General features: G+C 39.9%; 1 protein-coding gene across 1 annotated transcript in view; it reads right to left on the minus strand.

Annotated features, from left to right (window-relative positions):
- The window catches only part of LOC127619570 (ribosome biogenesis protein bop1-like), a 104,727-nt gene that overhangs the window by 80,398 nt on the left and 542 nt on the right, over positions 1–23,787 (minus strand). Inside the window, exons 2-3 of the mRNA XM_052092442.1 lie at positions 23,182–23,433; positions 10,506–10,658 (exon numbers count right to left, since the gene is read on the minus strand). Of these exons, the coding sequence (XP_051948402.1) occupies positions 10,506–10,658; positions 23,182–23,433 (405 nt within the window). The remainder of the gene's footprint in view (positions 1–10,505; positions 10,659–23,181; positions 23,434–23,787) is intronic.

Below are 23,787 nucleotides of genomic sequence, written 5' to 3' on the forward strand. Positions count from 1 at the left end.
TAACAGAACACCACCCACGTTCACTTTAGTCTAATTTGATAAATCTAAAGAGCGGCTTGATCCAATGGATCCAAGAGAACAAAACCACTCTTTGTTTTTTAACCGTGCAGACGTTTAGTAAAATCCATGCCCGTGTCTGCTCAAGCACAAAACATATTAATCATTCTCTTCCCTGAAACGCTCAAGCAAATTGGCTTGCTGGGGAAAAAGACAAAGAAAAGCATTTAACGTACATCAACAGGCCCTGGCGATGCTTTTAACAACAGGACTAGTGTAGAAAGGAGAATTTGGCCAAGGTGACAGACAAAAACACTCTGAACCAGGTTCAGACACTGGAAATGGGCCTATGAGCTGGGTTAAACCCAATGAACTTTCTACTACGAATGGGTTACGATGGCCAACTAGTTGACCTGTCGTTGAACAACGAATTGGTCAATTAGTTGAGTATATCCATTGTAAATGCCTCACTGTAACCTCGATTTTTGCTTTTTTTATATATACACAAGAGGGTCAAGTTGAATTTATTTGTGGTAATCAATGCACATGGCTGTGTGCCTCATCTGCGCATGCACTGGCCATTGACTGTACTAAAAAAGTCTCTCAAAGCACTTGTAGTGCGTATACGTCAAACGCAATCCTATTCGTTTGTGGTCAGAAAAGTATTCTCAGAAAGGCAACATGGTCAGCTGGGCGCGATCCGATGAAATTATACCCGGGCCTTAACCCTACTCAAAAACCTACCTGTACCACAACCTCAGTAGCAGCAAATGCAAATCTTGTTAGGATTTTGCAGAACAATATGTAGTTATATCATAACTACATTGTATTGTATGTATTTTAATCTTAGTGCATAGTAGTTAAAGATACCTAATATAAAGTGGGACCATTTCATTATAGCAGCACGGGCAAGTTTCTTCTCTTTTATGTCGAGGTAACTGGCCCATGGATCTAGCCTAAAAAGGCTTTCCAGAATTCATTTTAGGTATTTTGCTACAAACAAGCTGGGTTAAAAGAAAATAAAGCAGAGAAATTGACTGATGTTCTTTGGTCATTTGCAAGGAAAATAAAACTGTTTTTTTTTTTTGTGTGGGAAGGTAGGCATTTGGCACTCAGACCGTTACGCAAAAGCTGCAAGAGGAACCGAATCCTCTGCAGAATGCTGAGGGTCAAAAGGTGGAGGTGAGTTCAGGACTCAACTGGTGCTGGGCCGCCACGGGTGAATGGATACGACCCCCTGGTTCCTGTTTCATAAAATGATGCGATTTATGCAGCCAGAACGGAAAGCCAGGGCCTTCCCCTACATCTGCTTGGAATGCCTAGCTCCGTGGAAGAAACTGCGGCCCAGAGAAGTGTGCTGACGGCTGTGATTAGCTTAGGGCATCCAGAAGCTTTTCAACCATGTTTCAAGCTTGGTGCTCTGCGGATGGTCCTGTTTTCCAAACGTATACATGGCTTACAGTTCGAATGCAACGGAGCAAGACTTGCGCATTCCTTTCGACAGAAAGGGTGCTAAGAGACAAGGGGGAAAAAAAGCAACCGACTGCTTCCGATGAAATTATATTCCTCCACTGAGGATCTTGTAACCTTCCAGTGCCCATCAACATGGGACACACAAGGGAAAAGTGAGAGAGAAAATAACAGTGATAGAGGCAGAGTCCATTTCATCAATGTTCACCGACATGCTTTTGCAATGAACATTAGCCTCTGACAACGTTTTGGCAATGTCAGAAATTGTGCATCAAGGTTGAGCGGTTTGACTGCTCTTGGAGGCCAAATGAGATACAACACCCAGACAATGCTGTCATTTGGTATGATTGGGACCAAAGGCTTGGCTACGGTGTGTATTGTACAGTCGGTCATAATGTCACACAGTGAAGGCTTTTACCTAAGATCTCACTAGGATAACAAGCAACAATCGTAAATGATGGTAAACATTGTAAAGTGTGCACCCAGCTTAAAATGACATGACAAAATTTAGGCTAAATGGACATTTGTCAAAAGCCAAATTATGACTAGAACAATAAGTGTGTTAAACAGTGGGTAGAGGAAGGCTGTATTCAAAACCCCTTCCCCCACTCAAAGGGCATTGGGTCATGCTGTGCACTCCGCAGCTATATATCCAATGATGCATGAAAAGCCAGCTCAATGCTGTCAATCCTAGTAAGGACAGGGTTGGGGAAACAGGGTTATTTCTCTAAATAACCTTCTAAGAGCCCAGAACTGCTGAAACTTCAAGCTTTTCCCCCTTTTTCAACTGTCATCAGGTTAACCGCAATCATTCGAGAACCCATCTGGAACTCATCAGTCCGGCTGTTGGAAATGCCCCAATTACAAAATTAAACTTTGGGATTACCAAAATTTAGAGAGCAAAGCAAATAAAAATTTCACCTCCAGACAAGCGTACCTCATCTAATTTTCGAAAGATTTCATCATATTTCCGAGGAGTGGGTGGCACGGACCGCCGCAGGATAAGGCTGGGTTCCCTCTTAACTCTGGAGTAATCTTGGACACCTGACCGGTCACATTATAGGTTGTGTTTGTTTTACCTTCAACAGGAAAGCAAACAGGGCCCTTTCTTTCAGACGGCGTGGGCCGAAATCTCTCTCAAATCTCTGAGAGTGGAAATTACAAAGACAGCCACAACTTTCTAAAGTAAGATTTGAGCACCTGAAGAAACTGGAGTTTAAAACTCCACACCACAAAACCTCCTGAATGTGTACTTCCATAATTTGAGGGGCAATCACATTAACTAGATTCATGACATGCTTGCCCATTTGCCAAACTGAAGGTTTCACCTTATAAATCCAACCACACATATGCAAATACTGAACCCAAAAAGCCTTACCAATTAAAACAAAAATAATTGCCATGCAACCACTGAGGTTAGCAAGAGTTTTTAAAGGTAACCCAGGGTTTGCCAGATTCAAGGAAGGTTGCAAAGGATGTTAAGTTCCCTCCGCACATGAAAGCTCCACATTGGGTCACTGCATGGGAGTCTGGATTCAGTGGATGTGATTAGCAGACGTGACCTCGATCTGCTACCTGTCACCAGAGCTTTACGTTAGAGCCCAGAGACAGCCGTTCTAGAAAACCTCAAAAGAGAATCACTCATCCATGGCTTACCGCACACTGGAAATGAGATTGCAGCCTTGTGCATGCTCAGCAGAAAGCAGAAACAGTGCCCTCTATGGGACTTGAACGTATAGTTTACACAAAAATGTAAATTCTTTACTTTTGTTGTTTCAAACCTGAATGACTTTCTTCTGTGGAACACAAAAGATGTTAGACAGTATGTTAGCCTCAGTTTCCATTCACTTTCATTGCAGAGAGACAGTGAATAGTGTCTCTTTGTGTTACGCAGAAGTTTTTGAACTCCCTCTTTACGCAGGGTCCAGAGGGTTCTTCGAAAGATTTTGAAATTACTTTTTTAAACTTATAAAAACAAACCTAGAAATTACAACTTAAAAACATAAGGACTGTAATAGATACAACTAATGACCAGTTCCTTTTCAAGTGTAGAAAACACAAAAAAAGCCTTATTAATGAAACCTCAGCAGACTATAATGGTGTAAATCATTCATAAAAAAAACAATCATTTGTGAGTAGTCTCTTTGAATTCAACAATATGTACGGTTTGATTTTTAACTCTTTTTGGGTGTTGATGAAGGATGGGGCCGTGGGGGTAAAGAAAGGCACACAAAAGGTTGTGAAATACTGTACTGGTAGTTAGAGATAAGTGTATTATTAAAGATGCAATTTAATTATTGGACTTTTACTCAAACCAGCCCATCTGGCACCAACAATCATGATGGTTGATGTGAACATTAACTGAAGCTCCTGACCTGTATCTGCATGATTTTATGCAATGTAAAACTGCCACACGATTGACTGATTAGATAATCGCATGGATTATTGTTGGTGTCAGATGGGCTGGTTTGAGTATTTCTGGGATTTTCAAACACAACAGTCTCTAGAATTTACTCTGAATTGTGCCAAAAACAAAAAACATCCAGTGAGCGGCAGTTCTGCAGATGGAAACGCCTTGTTGATGAGAGAGGACAACAGAGAATGGTCAGACTGGTTCAAACTGACAAAGTCTACAGTAACTCACATAACCGCTCTGTACAATTGTGGCGAGAAGAATATCATATCAGAAGGCTGTTCTGAGAGGCGGATTGGCGCCACTAGGGGGACCTTCACAATATTAGGCAGGTGGTTTTAATGTTGTGGATGATCGTTGTACACACACAAGTGTGGAATAATGTACAGATTTAGCGGTTTCGGAAGGAAATTATTCAATATACAATGCTTGAAATTGGCACACAAATGTGTAACTACAGTCTTCAAAGACAAAGCACAACTGTCTCTAACGAGGACAGAAAGAGATGTGGAAGACCAGATGTGCAACTAAACAAGAGGAGAAGTCCATCAGAGTCTCTAGTTTGAGAAATAGACGCCTCAAATGTCCTCCGCTGACAGCTTCATTGAATTCTACCCGCTCAACACCAGTTTCATGTACAACAGTAAAGAGAAGACTCAGGAGGACTTATGGGAAGAACTGCAAAGAAAAAGACACTTTTGAAACAGAAAAACAAAAAGAAAAGGTTAGAGTGGGCAAAGAAACACAGACATTGTTCAACAGATAATTGGAAAAGAGTGTTACGGATCTTAACCCTATTGAGCTTTTGTGGGATCAGATAGGCTGTAAGGTGCGTGAGAAGTGCCCGACAAGACAGTCACATCTATGGCAAGTGATACAGGAAGTGTGGGGTGAAATGTCACCGGAGTATAAGGACAAACTGACAGCTAGAATGCCAGTGTGATCAGTTGAATGCCACTTTGGTGAATAAAAGCACCAATTTCTTTCCATAAGAGCAAAATCTGTACATTACTCCAAACTTTTGGCCGCCAGTGTGTGTATAATAAAGAATCTCAAAAACAGAGGTTTTGCATTGTTTTAAAGGAACACTAACATTTCCTCATTTACCACATTACTTGAATGTCTTAATTCTATAAATATGAGGGACTGTACATTTGAGGTTCTTTCTTATAAAGTATTACTTTTTAAATTGTACTGTTGGATTGCATTAACGGTTACACTTAATCCATCAATTTGATGTCCAGCAACAAATGTTTATCAAACTGCACAATTGAATAAAATATTTTGGTCCCTTTCTGTTATGAATGGTTTGATTGACACGGATGTGCACAGGCTCGCTCAGTGAAGTGTTTGAACAGAGAGTCACTTGCTGTAAAATCGATAAATCCTAATATTTATAGAGAAATAAGAGAACTCCACAAACACAGTGAACGCCCCTGATGCGGCGACTGGACCAAATTATTGTTACATTTGCATTCATTAATTTATCAAACTCCAAAACATCTCTAACTCAGAGTTTATGCATGCAAATCATTTTTCCACTACTGTAAAGTGACATCACTGATAGAGCTTCTCTGTGCACAGTGCACATATCAGACTAATCGATAATACAATTAGTTGTTGTTTTCATTATCTATTATTATGGATTAGTTGTTGCAGGACTAAATTTGAGTGTAAACCATGAGCATTGAAAATACTGCTTGACTTGAATGTTATGCTACTATTAGACTAGTTGATGATAAAAGCACTTCCTGTTAATAAGAAAGGTGATGATGAAGGTACATTCATTCAGTTTGTCAAGCCACTTCACGCCCTGTTGCTCTTCCTAGGCTACCGTATAGGGGCTCAGACTCAGAAAGGTCTTTGCAAGCGGTAGCTACTTAGAAGCAGGAAGCTGCAGTTGCGGCCGGGAGCCAGAGCCCCTTTTCCCCTTTATTCCACAATGTGTCTTCATTCATCTGGTAGAGCACATGGAAAAGCCATTGCGGGGGAAAAGACCCTTCCTGCCGGATCAGTCTCGGACAGGCACTGCACTCTCCCGTATTCCCTCTTCACTTCGCAAACAGGAAATAGCCCTTTATTACAAAGGGGGGACGTGAGGTAAAAAAAAAAAACAGGGGCTTTAGAAGTCTGGAGGTTTATTTGTAGATAACTTGTACTGAGAGCTGTGAAGAGATGGAGGCAACCCAATCTGCCGACAGGGTGGGGGGGCTAATTTAACATAAGCCAAATGGCAACGCGACAACCGCGGATACATGAAGCACACGCAGTGCAATCTGACAACACAGCAGAGTTCAGGCCCAAGAGGTCTTTCAAAGAGAGCTGCCTCGGTGGTAAAGACAAGACTGACAAGCTAATGATTCACGCCTTCTCATCTCGACCACGAGACCAGCAAGCAATACAAAACGAGTTCAAACTACATACTAATGTCTACGGTATATATATTTTTACCATCTGCTGTCTCGTGCATGGTCAAGCGCTCATCCTTTCAAAGTAAACTCTTTAGATCGTGAGTCAATAGGGACACGTTCAACACATGCACACTACGGCTGCTTTTTGACACTCGTTTAGCTCAAACTCAGCCGTAAAGACGCGGACCGTCCGTGTACAGCCTATTTTTCCTAGACCGTGATAATCCATTGTTTGCAACCATTGGATTAACTCGTTAAATAAATCATGACTTCCTGCACCTGAGAACTTCTGTTTTTGTGCGACGTGCATGTTTGCCAATAAGTTTCGCTACTTACTAAAACACTAATATTAGAGTGCACGTTTAACTTCTTTAATGAGAAGCATTTCCATGCAAAATAAGAATTATAAGGTGGTAAATATTGTAGAGTGGGACTTGATTTCTAGATTATTTTGTACCACTTTAGGGATGGTTTAACCATGCCTACAGTCTCACACCATTGCTGCAACCGAAACCACATACTGTCACAGTATGCACTGTATTTGACGAAGGACGCACATATGCATGTATGCATGCTAGTATAAATATATTTCGGACATACTTCATACACCGTCTTTTAAATCCAGTGTTTTGAATGTGACGTCGCCTCAGCTCCCGTGGGATCATTAAGTGTCCAGTCGATCCGCACTTCAAAATCTCACCAAAAATAGTAGGTCATCCGGGTATTACTGGCTTACTGCTTCATGAATACTGTGGATTCGGACATGCTGCTCCATTGGCATACTGTTTTTGGCATACTATAAAGGATATTCTGATGCTGCGCATGTGTACATTGCAAGTAAGGATATAAAATATCCATATATTAATTATTGATCGGCACGTTATTTAATCATTATATTTTTGAGGCATTGATATATTAAAATTAGCCGACATTTAAATTAGAAGCCCATTTTGCATGCTTTCCAATTCTCTCAGTTTAAAGGGATAGTTCAGCCAAAAATTTAAATTCTATTCCTTTAACATTCTGGCATAATAGCATTGGGAGACCACAAGAGGGTGATATAACATTTACAGATGCGCACACACACGGTGACTCGGTGGGGAGTTGTGTTTGGATGCTACGGTGGATGGCGTGAAGCCTCCACATGCGCTAGGTCTCCATGGTAACGCGCTCAAGCCACGTGATAACATGCATGGGTGACAGGCTCAGACGCGGAGGCAACTGAGATTCGTCCTCCGCCCTCCGGATTGAGGCGAGTCATTACGCCGCCACTAGGACTTAGAGCGCATTGGGAATTGGGCGTTCCAATTTGGGGAGAAAAATCAAGACAAAACAAACGATTCGTTTTTCCATCCATGTGGCCTTGATTACATCATCAGAAAAGATTGTTTCAGGGGCAGAGAAAGTTCTGAACGTTTGGACAGATTGAGAAAATATGTGAATGGTCCAAAATAAGACACATTTATTTAAGATTTGATTTTATCTTGTCGTTAAAGTAAAAAAAGCTCATCTCCAAAGACAGAGAGCCTTTAAAAAAAAGAAAGTAATTCAACAAAGTTAATTATTAAGGTACTCATCATTCCTGATGCGTTCTGAATGACTTTGAAGGGGCAATAAAGTGTTACTCCAAGATCAGGGATCTTCCCAAAAACAATTCTGCAAAACATTAATGGTTGGTAGCACAATGCCAAGAAGTGTTTTGGATGGCTGCTGTGTTTAGCTTGTACAGTCTGGCAAATTATCCAGACCACATTGTGTCAGGGTTCAATGATTTTCAATGAAGCATGTAAATTAAAGAGCTGAGAGACGAATTCTTTAATGGTCCTACATGTAAATATGAGACGTTACAGAAATCCTTACTGTGGAGGTGCATCACAGTATCCTAAAGACCCCACTCGCAAAAGGCAAAACAGACATTACAGAAATGCGGTAACGTCTGACAGGCATAAGGGAACGGTATCAAATACTGTGGTTCAGACAGCTCGAGGAAAAGGACAAAATCTTTTTCCTTTACATGAAACATTACACAACTAACCATTTTACCATCTACGGAACATTGAAGTAATCGTGCCTGAGCAAACAGCTGAAAAAGCCACCGCTATATTTAGATTCGGAATTTCTAGCTCGTCTATAGTGTACTTATTATTCGTTTATGAAGTGCCATGTCACTCTATAAAGTGGAGTGGTGGTGGCGTAGTGGGCTAAAGCACATAACTGGTAATCAGAAGGTCGCTGGTTCGATCACCACCAGCCATTGTGTCCTTGAGTAAGACACTTAACTCCAGGTTGCTCCGGGGGGATTGTCCCTGTAATAAGTGCACTGTAAGTCGCTTTGGATAAAAGCATCTGCCAAATGCATAAATGTAAATGTAAAGACTTACTGGTTGCCTTACAAAAGGAAACACTTACTAGTTTTTATCCCTTCATGTTAATAATCATATTGCAGTTCAAATCACAATCGCGATATTTTTTTTAAATAACCACGATTCGATTTTTTGTCCAAATCGTTGGGAAAATGTTTTTATGTTGCACAGGATGCATTACATTCTGATACCGAAATGAAAAAGAAAACGAATATAAATGCTTCTCAAAATGCAAGCACTGCAGTATATTTGCCCAAACGTCTTGCTTGGCAAACTACCAATGCGGTGGTACATGGAAAGTCAAACTTCAGTCAAGAGCATCCTAGGCATTTTCCTTCCAGCTAGATTTCCAAAAAGGCAAGACACAGAGTTTTATGGTGTTTTGGGAGAGATCCCTTAAAAAAACCCACAATGCCATGAGGTAGCCAAATAATGAATTTGTTATGCATCCAAATAAAAGAGCTGAAAGTCAAATGGCCATCTTTGGAAACAAAATACAGGAGGACAGCATGCAAAGATCACGTCAAAACAGACGCAGGTACTGAAAGCGATTTTTTTCTAGGGAAAGTGAACAAAAAAAAAAATCCTACTTCCTGAAATATATCAATATAAAAAGTGTTGTGACATCTCACCTGTCTCGGCTGATAACAGAGTCTAGAGATGTCACAAACAAAAACTGTCTGCGGACCACGGGACGGTGACGCTTTCTGCCTGTCAATCATTTGCCACGTTCTCAGTGTTGTAGTTGCAGCGAATTATTTAGGCTTAATGCCATTTTCATGCCATTTTGCTCATAATGGTTGTCAGTTGAGGGCGCTATTGTGCTGCTGTTGTTTTTGACAAACGTATATGCCCGGCATCGGCCTCAAAGCTCATTGGGCATCTTTGGAGTGCTTTGGGGTTTGGAAAGAGGGTGCGTGGCTCATCCAATGGCTCAACTTTTGGAAATTCTAGAACGGCAAAATCGCTTACAGCAACTTTAAAGCTGAAGTGTGCCACCAAACAGAATTGCTAAAATGAAAATAGTTTGGCCAAGGACAGACAAGGGGAATATAATGAGCTTATTTAAACCTTATTATTAACCTCTTACACTCTGGGACCCCTTACGCTTCCGGACCCCTTATGCTTCCTGGTCCAAAATACGTCATAGTTACATTTATATAGCGCTTTTCTGACACAAAGCGCTTTACACACTGAACAGGGGAGTCTCCTCACCCGCCACCAGTGCGCAGAATTCACCTGGATGATGCGACGGCAGCCATAGTGCGCCGGTACGCTCCCCGCACGCCAGCTGTTGTCCTGGGGGAACGGTGACTGTCAAGTGTAACTATTTGAGGTTTATGACATATGCCCAGAGTGATTCAAATTCAGACTTCATGATTTTTTTTTTCCAGAAACAATGTATTATAACAATGTGAACATACACAATAATATTGATCACTTTTAGCAATTGTAATGAACATTTTAAAGGCTTTCCTGTAAAATTACAAAATATTTGGCACGAGCACTACTGTGTGTGAATAAGCGGGACCTTCAAATTTGGGTATGCCAAAATTCAGGCTGAAATCCAAAAACACCCCCAGAGTTCAAGGCGTTAAGCATCTCCCTCACAAAAATGTATCAAGACAACTAGAGTAACAACTGTAAAATACTAGTGAATTAATAATGGGACCTCATGTTTGTGTTTAGAGGGACAGTTCACCCACAGGAATGTCATGAGGTTGTAACCATGGTAATTGTTTGTAAGGACAGCCATTTCTGGCAGATCTGACACAGTTTTGATGCGTTTATAGTTCATGATATGAGTGACTGGTCCAGTCATTTACAAACAGGTGTTCCAGGTGTTCTTACCTCCTCATCTGACGTGTCGTGCTCATACTCGTCCACCTGTAAGGGAATCTTGAGGCCGCTGTCTCTGTCCGACACCACGCTCTCTTTACCTCCGCCCTGTAAAGCAGATTTGGTATTTTTCTTCTTCATTCCCTTTGAATTTTGGCCATCGGCCTGTAGAAACAGAAAACACTCACTGTTAAAGACTCAAAATCTCACAAATGCATTCAAACACAAAAAAACACATTTCATGTTATTACACTTTTACAGCTGAATCTCACCAAACTTTAATTCACCATAAAAACAATATTCTTTGCATATATTATTTCAATATTATACCTAATGGTAATATTTGATGCACTACTTCTAATTCATGCTGATTCAACACTTAAATATTTTAGCCTATTTTTAATACTTGTGCATTTCAATTTCATAACAAAATTCAATCAAATTGAACCGTGTCATTTTTTACTAAATGTAATTAATAAACGTAAAATATTCAGTTTTTTTTATTATTATTATTATTAAAGTTAATTAAATTTGATTAAAATTTGTACTGAAATAGAAATGCATAAATCAAAATAATTTTTTGAGTGTAATAATTTTAAACGGAACGATATTAAAAAAAGACTAAATTTGGATATTGTGCTTAAATTTCATGAAAATAGTAAAAATAATAATAATAAATGTGTTTTCTTTTAATTTTGAGGTATATTATAAAAATTAATTAATGTTTCATTAAAGGCATTAATATATCTTTCGATAGATATTTTAATAAATAAAAACATGTAAAAAAAAATGATGTATTTATTGACATTAATTTATTTGACACATTTTATGATTTTTTGACATTAAATTATTTGACACATTTTAGGATTTATTTATACATTTATGTATTAATTTATTGACATTTCATGAATTAAATATATTTAATATATGTTTTAATGAAAATCTAAAAAAAAAAAAGAAAAAAAAAAAAAGAAAGTCGATCAGGTTTGGAACAACATGAGGGAGAGTAAATGCTGACATATATATTTATTTGTTAAAAAAAAAATAAACTACCCCTTATATTTTATGATGTGACATTTTTCAACTTGTACTGCAACAGTAATTAAATCATCTAAACCGTTAAAATCATCAATTTTGAATCTCGGCACTTTTTAATCACTAAAGTGACTAACCCGGTCTGCTTTCAAACGGTCCTAGAAAGACAAATTAAGTTCAGCATTTTCCAGACACCATATTTTTATAGCAGCATGACAATCTGCATGTTTCAGAGATGCAGTTTATTTCATTTCGTGCACAAACTTCCTCTGTGTGATTTACACATGTCCTGTTGAAAATCCGTCACCAGAACCTCACATACTGGGAGTCGCCGGGACAGCGGAGATGAAAGCTTGCTGTTATTTACCACAGCACATCACTCCAGAGAAAACTCAAGTATGGGCAGAAAATCTCCGAGCAGGGTCGAGAGGAAGAGCAGCTCTGAGTCGCCGCGTGTCCCGTGAGCCTGTGATGGTGCAGGTGAGTAACCTGCACTGATTTACGGCTCCTTAATGTCCCGCTATCTCTTGGACTGTCGAGCTAAGTGAAACACTTCCTCCCTGAAGCCTAGTTAAATCCATATCAAGACGGAGGAGTCCCGCGTTCCTGAATGACTCGTGCAGCCTGAGGGACGGCCAATTTTTCCCCAAGCACTGAAGATTTAAAAATAAGCTGAAAAAGAGCTATAGAAAGGAAGGGTTGTTCGGAGTCATTAAACTGCAGGCCAAACCAGGACGTGATGTATTAGGATAAGCAGACGTTCTTAATAGGTGCTATCAAAAATTCCTAATGCATGTTCACAAAGATTTAGCTGGAAATGTAAAATTGAGCAACACTGAGTGAATATTGAAATCAATTTTATTTGGCCAACAATATCTTTTATTTCAGTATAACATCCTTAAAACAAGATATTACATTTACCTGACAAGACTTCTTTTTAGAGAATATGCCCTGCAAACACAGAACGTTCCCCTAACGTTAGCATTTGGTTCTCGTTTGGTTATGTTTTAGCAAAACATTCCTAAACGTTCGAGGAATGTTCTCCTTAGGTTTTATTTTATATAGCCATAAACAAATGTTCCCAGAACATTGCAGGGAGGTTTTGTCTAATAACAAGAACTTAAACAGAATGTTCGCTAATGGTTATTTTTAGGTTTTGCTATTAAAACAAACTAACATTCCCAGAACGTTGCAGGAAGGTTTTGTCTGATAACATAACAAGAACGTTCTCTCATGGTTATTTTTAGGTTTTGCTATTAAAACAAACTAACATTCCCAGAACGTTGCAGGAAGGTTTTGTCTGATAACATAACAAGAACGTTCTCTAATGGTTATTTTTAGGTTTTGCTATTAAAACAAACTAACATTCCCAGAACGTTGCAGGAAGGTTTTGTCTGATAACATAAGAACTTCTACAGAACGTTCTCTAATGGTTATTTTTAGGTTTTGCTATTAAAACAAACTAACATTTCCAGAATGTTGCAGGAAGGTTTGTCTGATAACATAACAAGAACGTTCTCTAATGGTTATTTTTAGGTTTTGCTATTAAAACAAACTAACATTCCCAGAACGTTGCAGGAAGGTTTTGTCTGATAACATAACAAGAACGTTCTCTAATGGTTATTTTTAGGTTTTGCTATTAAAACAAACTAACATTCCCAGAACGTTGCAGGAAGGTTTGTCTGATAACATAACAAGAACGTTCTCTAATGGTTATTTTTAGGTTTTGCTATTAAAACAAACTAACATTCCCAGAACGTTGCAGGAAGGTTTTGTCTGATAACATAACAAGAACGTTCTCTAATGGTTATTTTTAGGTTTTGCTATTAAAACAAACTAACATTCCCAGAACGTTGCAGGAAGGTTTTGTCTGATAACATAACAAGAACGTTCTCTAATGGTTATTTTTAGGTTTTGCTATTAAAACAAACTAACATTCCCAGAACGTTGCAGGAAGGTTTTGTCTGATAACATAACAAGAACGTTCTCTAATGGTTATTTTTAGGTTTTGCTATTAAAACAAACTAACATTCCCAGAACGTTGCAGGAAGGTTTTGTCTGATAACATAAGAACTTCACAGAACGTTCTCTAATGGTTATTTTTAGGTTTTGCTATTAAAACAAACTAACATTCCCAGAACGTTGCAGGAAGGTTTTGTCTGATAACATAAGAACTTCTACAGAACGTACTCTAATGGTTATTTTTAGGTTTTGCTATTAAAACAAACTAACATTCCCAGAACGTTGCAGGAAGGTTTTGTCTGATAACATAAGAACTTCTACAGAACGTTCTCTATTGGTTATTTTTAGGTATTGCTATTAAAACAAACTAACATTCCCAGAACGTTGCAGGAAGGTTTGTCTGATAACATAACAAGAACTTCTACAGAACGTTCTCTAATGGTTATTTTTAGGTTTTGCTATTAAAACAAACTAACATTACCAGAACGTTGCAGGAAGGTTTTGTCTGATAACATAAGAACTTCTACAGAACGTTCTCTAATGGTTATTTTTAGGTTTTGCTATTAAAACAAACTAACATTACCAGAACGTTGCAGGAAGGTTTTGTCTGATAACATAAGAACTTCTACAGAACGTTCTCTAATGGTTATTTTTAGGTTTTGCTATTAAAACAAACTAACATTCCCAGAACGTTGCAGGAAGGTTTTGTCTGATAACATAACAAGAACGTTCTCTAATGGTTATTTTTAGGTTTTGCTATTAAAACAAACATTTCCAGAACGTTGCAGGAAGGTTTGTCTAATAACATAACAAGAACGTTCTCTAATGGTTATTTTTAGGTTTTGCTATTAAAACAAACTAACATTCCCAGAACGTTGCAGGAAGGTTTGTCTGATAACATAACAAGAACTTCTACAGAACGTTCTCTAATGGTTATTTTTAGGTTTTGCTATTATAAGTGAATATCATCAAAAATCTGAAAAATACTGACGTACACTTTTTTAGCTCTATGGTCAGCCAGACCTAATTGGTAAAAGCGCTAGGATGCAATTTCACAGCTAACCAGACAGTAAAGGGTCTGAACTTGTTTCTCAAGTTCAGTAATAAAAGACGAGGATGTGGGGGAAGAGAAATCGGCCTTTGACAGATGATTTGTCCAGATGATGGTCGACCAGCCAGAACAGAGGAGCTTACAGTGTAGTAACTTAAAAACAACCGTCGCAGGACGTCAAGTGGAGCGTGGCCCAACGCCAGCGCGACCACAAAACCAATGTGGGCTTAAGATGTTGCAAACCAAAAGCGCGAGAATGAGCGTTTGGGCCTTGAAAGTTACAAATGACATACGATCCATGATCTATGAATCAGACCGAGAAATTAATGCACTGACAGGCTCTTGGAGCACATTGAAACATCCGTTTCAAATCCATTCAAGCACCTTCTGTGGATTTTACCAGGAATAGTTCACCCAAAAATGAAATTTTCTTGCTCTCATGTCGCGCCAAACCCATTTGACTTTCGTTCATCTATGGCACACCAAAGTACATTTTTTAAGAATGTGTGGAATATAATGCACAAGTTGTATGGACGGACCTTTTTCTTTTTTGTTGCTTTGTTAGTCCATTTTGGAGCTTGACAGCCATAGTCGCCATAGACTTTCATTATATGGAAAAGAGCAGCGTTAACATTCTGCCAAATGTCTCATTTTGTGTTACCAGGAAGAAAGAAAGTCATACAGGTTTGTAATGGCATGAGAGTAAATGATGACATCAATTTACATTTTTAGGTGAACTACTCCTTCCAAAACAAGCTCTTCAGGACGTCCAACATTGTGTGGCTCAATCCCAATATGACCACAAAACATGGGCTGAAGGTTTTGCACACCAAAACCACCAGAATGAACGCTTGAGCACCTTGAAAGCTCCAAATGATGTACGATCTATGATCTACGAATCAGGCCGAGAAATGAATGCACTGACAGGCCCTTGGTGCACACCTGCACACTGCAAAACATCCGTTTCTAATCTACTAACGCACCTCCTGCAATCTGGAAATCGCACACACATCAACGTGTGCAAATGTGCACCAAGCACACGTCCGTTTGCACACAACTTCCCCAGCCAATAACGTGTTTTTAATGTCAGCTGGCAGACTGTCCCGGTCTTTGTTCCGTTCCAAAGGCCTCAAGTCGCCCATGCTTCCTCTGAACTTTGGCTGAGTTATTGAGTGAGTTGCGGACGGAACAATCCGGCGCCACTCATCGCGTTGCTACTTAATTAAGATCGTAGCTACTCAATTAAACCCCTCAAGATGCACAGTGAAGTGAATAACCCCCACATAACCCCCGATTGGTCCCTGAAAGACCCCCGCACGTCACATGTCTTGTCGATGGAAGTGGACCAGACGTGTCGGCGGTGTGCGTTGTGCATGACCGTGCATTAGCATGAGAAAGTTTCACAGTAAGACGAGCCCTCCTGGTTTATTCCACCCCCACCCATCCCGATGTCATCCCCCACCCCCTGACACGGCGTGAGCGTGGCAGCGAAAGGATCAGACACACGGCTGCAGGGGCGGCGGGAATTCTCGCAGGAATCGTAATGTCTCCGGCAGCTGCATTAATTCTGCCTGGTGTGCATCAATCAGAGCGCTGATCCGTCTTTTGAAAGACCCTCAAATGAAAAAAACAGAGAGAGGGGGGGCTGGATTAAAAAGCTGAGACAGGAACAAATCGTCCCACGGTCTCGGCCGCAACTCCAGACAGAGATTTCAAAGCCGAGAACTAGATAGTGTCCCGCAGTAAGTCAGACACTTCCGCTGGTGTTATATGGGGCTCAAGTCTTTGGCCCGATCTTCATTCTAGGTGCTGTTTATCCTGACAAATGAGAGTAGATATGACCTGAAATCTTGACAAATGAAATACTGTCAACTGAGAAGGAAATATATTCTACACTGGTGATAAATCAGAAGATATTTACTTTGAGGTTATCAGAATCATTCAGTAACCATGCCTGCTTGGAAAGACATTTGTTAAGTCTAAAACACTACCAACAGCACCGTCACTTTAAGAGTTCAACGTGCATCTTACGAACTTCGATGAGAATCTCTCGCTTCTTTAGCTCATCCATGCTGCGTGGGGTTAAAATGTATATTTATTTGTACCTTTTTATTTGACTGTAAAGAACAGGAAGGATATTTAAACACATTATTCTATGAAATTGGAGTCGTCTCATCTTTGATGGACACACATTACACGGAGGAAACGATCTGCTTTAATCTGAAGCACTTTTCATCAAAACAAGGCGAGTACTTACATTTCTAAAAGTAGAGGTTGACATATATATCGGTTTTACCCATAGACTGTAAAAAAAGATGGACGACGCCCCTTCGCTCTTTTCCATTGGTGAGAACTGAAGCCGCCAGTGTCCCGATATGGAGCAGACATCTTGGGACTTGAGTCTGCGCAGTTGCGATTTCGGGACCAGACCTGCGCAGTAGTGAGCAGGAAGTAAAGCTGCGAAATCAAGGCCCCGCCCTCACTCTCGCTGAATCAATCGCAAGCACACGCCCCTGCACTTTTGACTTTTGACTCATGACGGTGTGAAATAATTAATTATAGAAATTTAGATATTAAATTTAAAGCTCCAATCTCCTCAATCCTCCGAAGATCCCGAAAAAAGTCAGCTGGTGCTTCAGTGACTACTTCGCTCAGAGAACCTGTCAATCACAGCTGTCAATCATGATGTCACAGCACCGTTTTTATAGCATCAAATAACTAAAAACAAACTTATTTTGAAAACAAACACTTGAAATTACATCAATGTTATCGAAAAGACAGTAAATGACAGAAACTATCTTTGGAAAAAAGATATGTGAATTGTAATTTAATTGTTTAGTTGGTCTGACGTCCCGTTGAATAACATGGGGAGGCGGGGTTTATGACCTATACTAGGACCAGTCACCAGGGGGCGATCGAGACGATTTGGCTTCACTTTTGAGGGCTTGTGCGGCACACTTGGTTTTGCCGATTAATCTGCACCAATAACAGATATCTGAAACTATTGGTTACCGTTATTTTCTTAAACAATGACGCGGCTAATATATGGATTTTTCAAATTTTATTAAAAAAAAAAAAAAAAAAAAACATTCTGTGACGTGCTCAGTTTTTTGGTGGCGTGAAGCTTTCATTAGATGAACGGGTTAAGGTCAAAACAACTTTTTTTGTTTACTGTTTAGATTAAATCAAGCGCGCTCAAACTTCCCATCATTCTGATTACGGTAGTCATTTTGTCACCCTCACCATGGCAAAGACATGTAGAAATGCATATGATGCTGCTTTCAAGTTGAAGGCGATTGATCTGGCGATTGATTTGGTCTTAATGAGTCGATGATAAGACGTTGGAAACAGCAGCGTGATGAATTGACTCAGTGCAAAAAGACAACTAAATCTGAGGCTATTCAACTCCGACACCAAAGGAGATGACTTCAGTGGTTTCAGTGCACAGGAGGAGGAAGATAGTGACCAATGACTTTCTTGGTAGGCTACTGTTTACTGCAAATTTTTTATTACAAGCCGTGTGTGGCAGCGGGGGCGTGGTCAAGCGCCCGTCCGGGAGAGAAAAGCTGTAAGGGCGCTTTACACCTGCGCTAAATTATGTCTAACACCGGTGTCTAATTTCAAGTGCCCTGCTTCACGTGTCCGTCTTGGGAAAACGGTCACACGGGCACCAGTGTGACAGTTTTCAGCAGGGCACTTGACGTTCCAGCTAAGGCTTTTAATGGCCACAGCAATGTTTACAATCAATTTTATAAAGTTTCTCAATTCTTGGTCTTCTATGCGCCAACACTAGACTGACGTGTGTGTGTGTGTGTTTCTCTCCCTCTCGGCTCTGTGGCTGCTGCCTTTTTATGCCGCTCTCCCCATGCTTACTGAAATTAGACACAGGTGTTAGACATAATTTAGCTCAGGTGCAAGCGCCCTTACCGCTTTTCTCTCCCGGATGGGCGCTTGACCACGCCCCCGCCCCCGCTGCCACACCGTGTTTCGTTAAAGCTTATTTATTTTTGTTACAAGCCGTGTTTCGTTAAGGCCTGTGTAAAGTTCATTTGTTTCAATGTACCGGTAGGCACCTGCGGCTTATAGACATGTGCGGCTTATTTATGTTCAAAATCATATTTTTTTTTTTATTTAGTGGGTGCGGCTTATATTCAGGTGCGCTCAATAGTCCGGAAATTACGGCATATGCAAAAATCCACAACTAATCGTTTTTCCCCATTGCGTCCGGTGCTGGAGCGGCTGGGAAGTGCTCGCTGTCATTACGCAGTATGAGAGCGGCCTCTAGAGGCGAAATAATCACTTCACTGATGCCTTGTGCACGGTGCACTGATGCATGGAGCGGAACACTTCAGATGCGGATTTAAAACATCAACAACGAAAAAGGTATTTATAAATGAATAAAGCATCAAATAAAATAATTACCAAACAAAAATATATATATTTTTAGACCTATATATGCCTTTTCTTTACACAAACTTAAATTAGCCTTACCCTGTAGACAAAATGGGCGGCTGAATGACATTCTCAGAATATTCTACACTTTTTTTCAAGACTACCTGTGCCAACTGGTGCCAACCTGCAATAGGCGCAACATCAGGACCAATTTTACAGTCCTATCAGAAGGGCAACAGATCATTTTGATCGCAATTCCTCCTCTTCTGATTGGTTTTATTTGTGAAATTAAGGGTGTGTTCACACTTGGCAGGTTTGGTTTGATTAAAACGAACTCTGGTGCGAATGCTCTGTTAGTGCGGTTCATTTGTGAACGCTTCCACCCGAACCTTGTTGCGCACCACACAAGCGAACCGAGACTGCCTGAATAGTGGGTCTCGGTCCGTTTCCAAACTAACTCTAGTGCGGTTCGATTGATATATGAACGCAACTTGGACCAAAGACGTCTAAACGGACCAAAACCAGGAAGTAATTTGAAATGGCTTAAGTAGCCTAAAATCTCCAAAATAGCTCTTATTCAACTGAGATAACGTTAGTAGCCTGTGGCTGTTATTGTACATGTTTCCAGTTTAGTTATTTGACCGTCGAGGAGCATGGCTGTCTTCAAGTTCTCATGGGGGAGGCTCACTTTCACCCAATTTGCAAACCCCTGGTCTATAGAGACCAAATCAACTGCAATAAAATGACAGTTTTGACAATGTCCTTCCTTATTCGAGAGGTGTCTTTATACTGAAGCCATAAAGAAAATCACAGACGAATATGTTAAACGACGATGGGTTTTAGATCATCAACGATTATGAATACGAGATGAAAGACTCACCATGATGATAATTAAACGATTTTATTAAATCATACAGTTGACAAAAATATTAAGATAAAAAAAATACCGTAACCTTTAACTGTTCAAGACATAAGAGAATAATCTGTTTATAAATGAAGATATTAGACATGTATATTTTATATGTTTGATGCACATTTAACCCTTTTAGGTCAGATGGGTCAAAAATCTAAATACTAATAAATACAGTCTTGACCAACACAAAATAGGTATTGTTTGAAAGCTTAGAAGCTCTAATTTCCAATGCATGCATGCATGATGACCAAAACAGAACAAGTGCTTTGAAATTTGCAGACAAATCAGAAGTGCTCTGTTTTGATTATTTATTCATTTTTGTGCACTGCACATTTTATTGTAATTGGTAAAAACATCAAACTGATCAAATAGCCATGTGCAATATGCTCTTAAATAGTTGAATACAATCAGCCTATTTCTTCTACTCCGACAAAAATAATATATATAATCTTTGACATGTGTTGCTTAGCCTATATGGAGCATTTTCACTTATAAAATAAACAGAACATAAAATACCAAATCACACACCATTACTTAGAGGCGATTAACTTTCAAACTAGCCCATATACAATGTAATTGGATGAATAGGTCATTAGATAATCCACACAAAGCACAATGTGTACTCAGCACATAATGTGCTATCTGGCTAAAACATATTAGCTTTCCTGGATCAGATGACTAAACATGGCATGCTAAATCAATCGTTTTAGGATTCAGATCACTGCAACCAGAGGTGGAAGTCATCCAAATATGGGCAGAGAGGATTGTTCACTAATTAAAGTCTACACTGCCATTTAAAAGTTTGGGGTCACTTGACTGAAATGATCATAAAAACCTTTTGAGTTGAAGGCGCATGCTTAAATAGTTGAAATTAGTTTTATAGACAAAAATATAATTGTGCCAACATATAATTTCTTTACAAAATTAAATTTAAAAAAGGTTTCTGAAATTGATGACTTGGACCGAATAATAAAGAAAAGCAGCTAATAAGTGCCAGTATTGATGGGAACTCCTTCAATACTGTTTAAAAAGCATCCCAGGGTGATTCCTCAAGAAGCTGGTTGAGAAAATGTCAGTTTTCAGTTTTTAGTCGGTTTTAAACCAGATGCAAAAGGCGAGCCCATGGATATCACACAGGCAATTTGCAAACTTTGCACTAGAGTTGTGCCGATGAAGGAGTCTCAACCCTATATGTACATTTGCGTGCCCACCACCATGCTGATAAGCTAGCACCAAGAGAAGGTGTGGTCGGCAAAGATCGAAGTCAGCCATCTATCATCAGAGATTTTGCAAAAAGCACGAAGTACAAACGAAACAGTGAATGTGGGCCCAGTGCACAGCAGCTGTCTCCAAGTAACGTAATTTCCGGACTATAAGCCGCAACTTTTTCCCACGCTTTGAACATCGCGGCTAATATATGGATTTTTCCCGCTTTCAAATGTTATTAAAAAATAAATAAATAAAATTCTGTGACGTGCTCAGTTTTTTGGTGGCGTGAAGCTTTCATTAGACCAATGAAATTACCGAACGGGTTAAGGTCAAACAACTTTTTTGTTTACTGTTTAGATTAAATCGAGCGTGCTCAAACTTCCCTTACGGTAGTCATTTTGTCACCCTCTTCATGGCAAAGATACGGAGAAATGCATATGATGCAGCTTTCAAGTTGAAGGCGATTGATCTGGCTGCTGCACGGGAGCTTGGTCTTAATGAGTCGATGATAAGACATTGGAAACAGCAGCGTGAGGAATTGACTCCGACACCGAAGGAGATGACTTCAGTGGTTTCAGTGCGCAGGAGGAGGAAGATAGTGACCAATGACTTTCTTGGTAGGCTACTGTTTACTTCAAATTTTTTATTTTTGTTACAAGCCGTGTGTGGCAGAAGAGGCGTGGTCAAGCGCCCGTCCGAGAGAGAAAAGCTGTAAGGGCGCTTACACCTGCGCTAAATTATGTCTAACACCGGTGTCTAATTTCAAGTGCCCTGCTTCACGTGTCCTTCTTGGGAAAACTGTCACACGGGCACCAGTGTGACAGTTTTCAGCAGGGCACTTGACATTCCAGGTAAGGCTTTTAATGGCCACAGCAATGTTTACAATCAATTTTATAAAGTTTCTCAATTCTTCTATGCGCCAACACTAGACTGACGTGTGTCACTCTCTCAGCTCTGTGGCTGCTGCCTTTTATGCCGCTCTCCCCATGCTTACTGAAATTAGACACCGGTGTTAGACATAATTTAGCTCAGGTGTAAGCGCCTTACCGCTTTCTCTCCGGACGGGCGCTTGACCACGCCCGCTGCCACACCGTGTTTCGTTAAAGCCTATTTATTTTTGTTACAAGCCGTGTTTCGTTAAGGCCTGAGTAAAGTTCATTTGTTTCAATGTACCGGTAGGCACCTGCGGCTTATAGAAATGTGCGGCTTATTTATGTTCAAAATAATAATTTTTTTAAAATTCAGTGGGTGCGGCTTATATTCAGGTGCGCTCAATAGTCCGGAAATTACGGTATATCACAAAGGAGATGGTCTCCTATCATACAGTTGAGAAGGCAAGTTTTAGAGATCTACTTCAAACCTTTGACAAACAGTACGAGCTGCCGGGGCGCAAGCACCAACACTGCTATCTGTACAATAAAACGAGCGAACTAAAGATTTGAATGCGGCTGACTATGTCACTTTGACAACAGGCATGTTGTCAAACATAAACATAACCCCCTACATGTGTGTGACATTTCAGAGTATTGGAAACTGGAGGCAAAATGTCTCGAAATGACATTCATCCCGGAGAACCACACTACAGAGGTATGGATGGTTATATCATTTTTAATCTTATAATAATAACCGCAACTTGTTATTGCAGTGTTATTAGTATTATCATTACAATTTTATGTTAATGTGCTGTGCAAAGAAAACAAAATGCTGACGAATGACGATGCCGTTTTCACCATGGTTCAAACAACAACTGTATGATGTGTCTCTTTTATAACAAGCACTTTTGACATAATTTGTGCATATAGGTCTATCACCTTGCAATTTAATTTGGATGTGGGATGTAGTTTTGTAGTCTGTTTTTAAAACATTTTCAATGTTTCATTTTTATAATCCTCAGACGCGTGTGTCGGTGTCGCAAGAACATTATGGATGATGTCTTGATATCGTCAAAGGCATCAGCTATTGGCGATATCTCTGGCTATCGTCGATCCCTGATATCATCGTCTATCGGCACAACCCTAATGTAGCCGCAATGCGGCATTATCGTCCATTAAAAAACACTTATAGGTCAAATGCTAGCCCTGAATCATTTGCAATGCCAACACCAGATAAAGTTGCATTTACAGTACCTTAGGTTTACTGACATCCTTGTCAGACAGCTGAACGTCTCCACTAAATTTCTTCTTGTTTTCTACATCAGAGTTCTCTTCTTCAGATCCATCCTCCTCTTCTTCATCCTCCTCATCATCTTCGTCACTGTCACTACCCGATTCTTCAAGTCCAGAGAAGACGCTCTCCTCACTATCCGACAGATCAGCCTCATCTTCATCATTGTCATCTAGATGAGCATCTTTACTGCTGTCCTTGTCAAAGATGGGCAGCTGAAGGGAATGTGACATTGACTTTAGATTGAGAGCATCAGCAAACAAGTTAAACATCCACTGGCAGCAAGGGCATTGATTTGGCTTGAACATTGGGGGGTTGCAGCGTGAAGCATTTACTCCTTTCCATTAATCATGGTATAAATATTGGGGGTTGTACATACTTATTTTGATTATTGAGGGGGTTACCTCTCCCCATCCCCCCTGGCATCAACACCCATGATTGACAGTGATGTCAAAGTTAAAGGAGGTTTATTTGTAATTGTAAATGACTACCTTTATAGCCTATTAGGAATACTATAACTACCACAATAAAATCTACTGTATCCAACTGTCTGTACTGTATATCAGCTC

This window comes from Xyrauchen texanus, chromosome 26 (assembly GCF_025860055.1).
Source record: "Xyrauchen texanus isolate HMW12.3.18 chromosome 26, RBS_HiC_50CHRs, whole genome shotgun sequence".
NCBI classification, from domain to species: Eukaryota; Metazoa; Chordata; class Actinopteri; order Cypriniformes; family Catostomidae; genus Xyrauchen; species Xyrauchen texanus.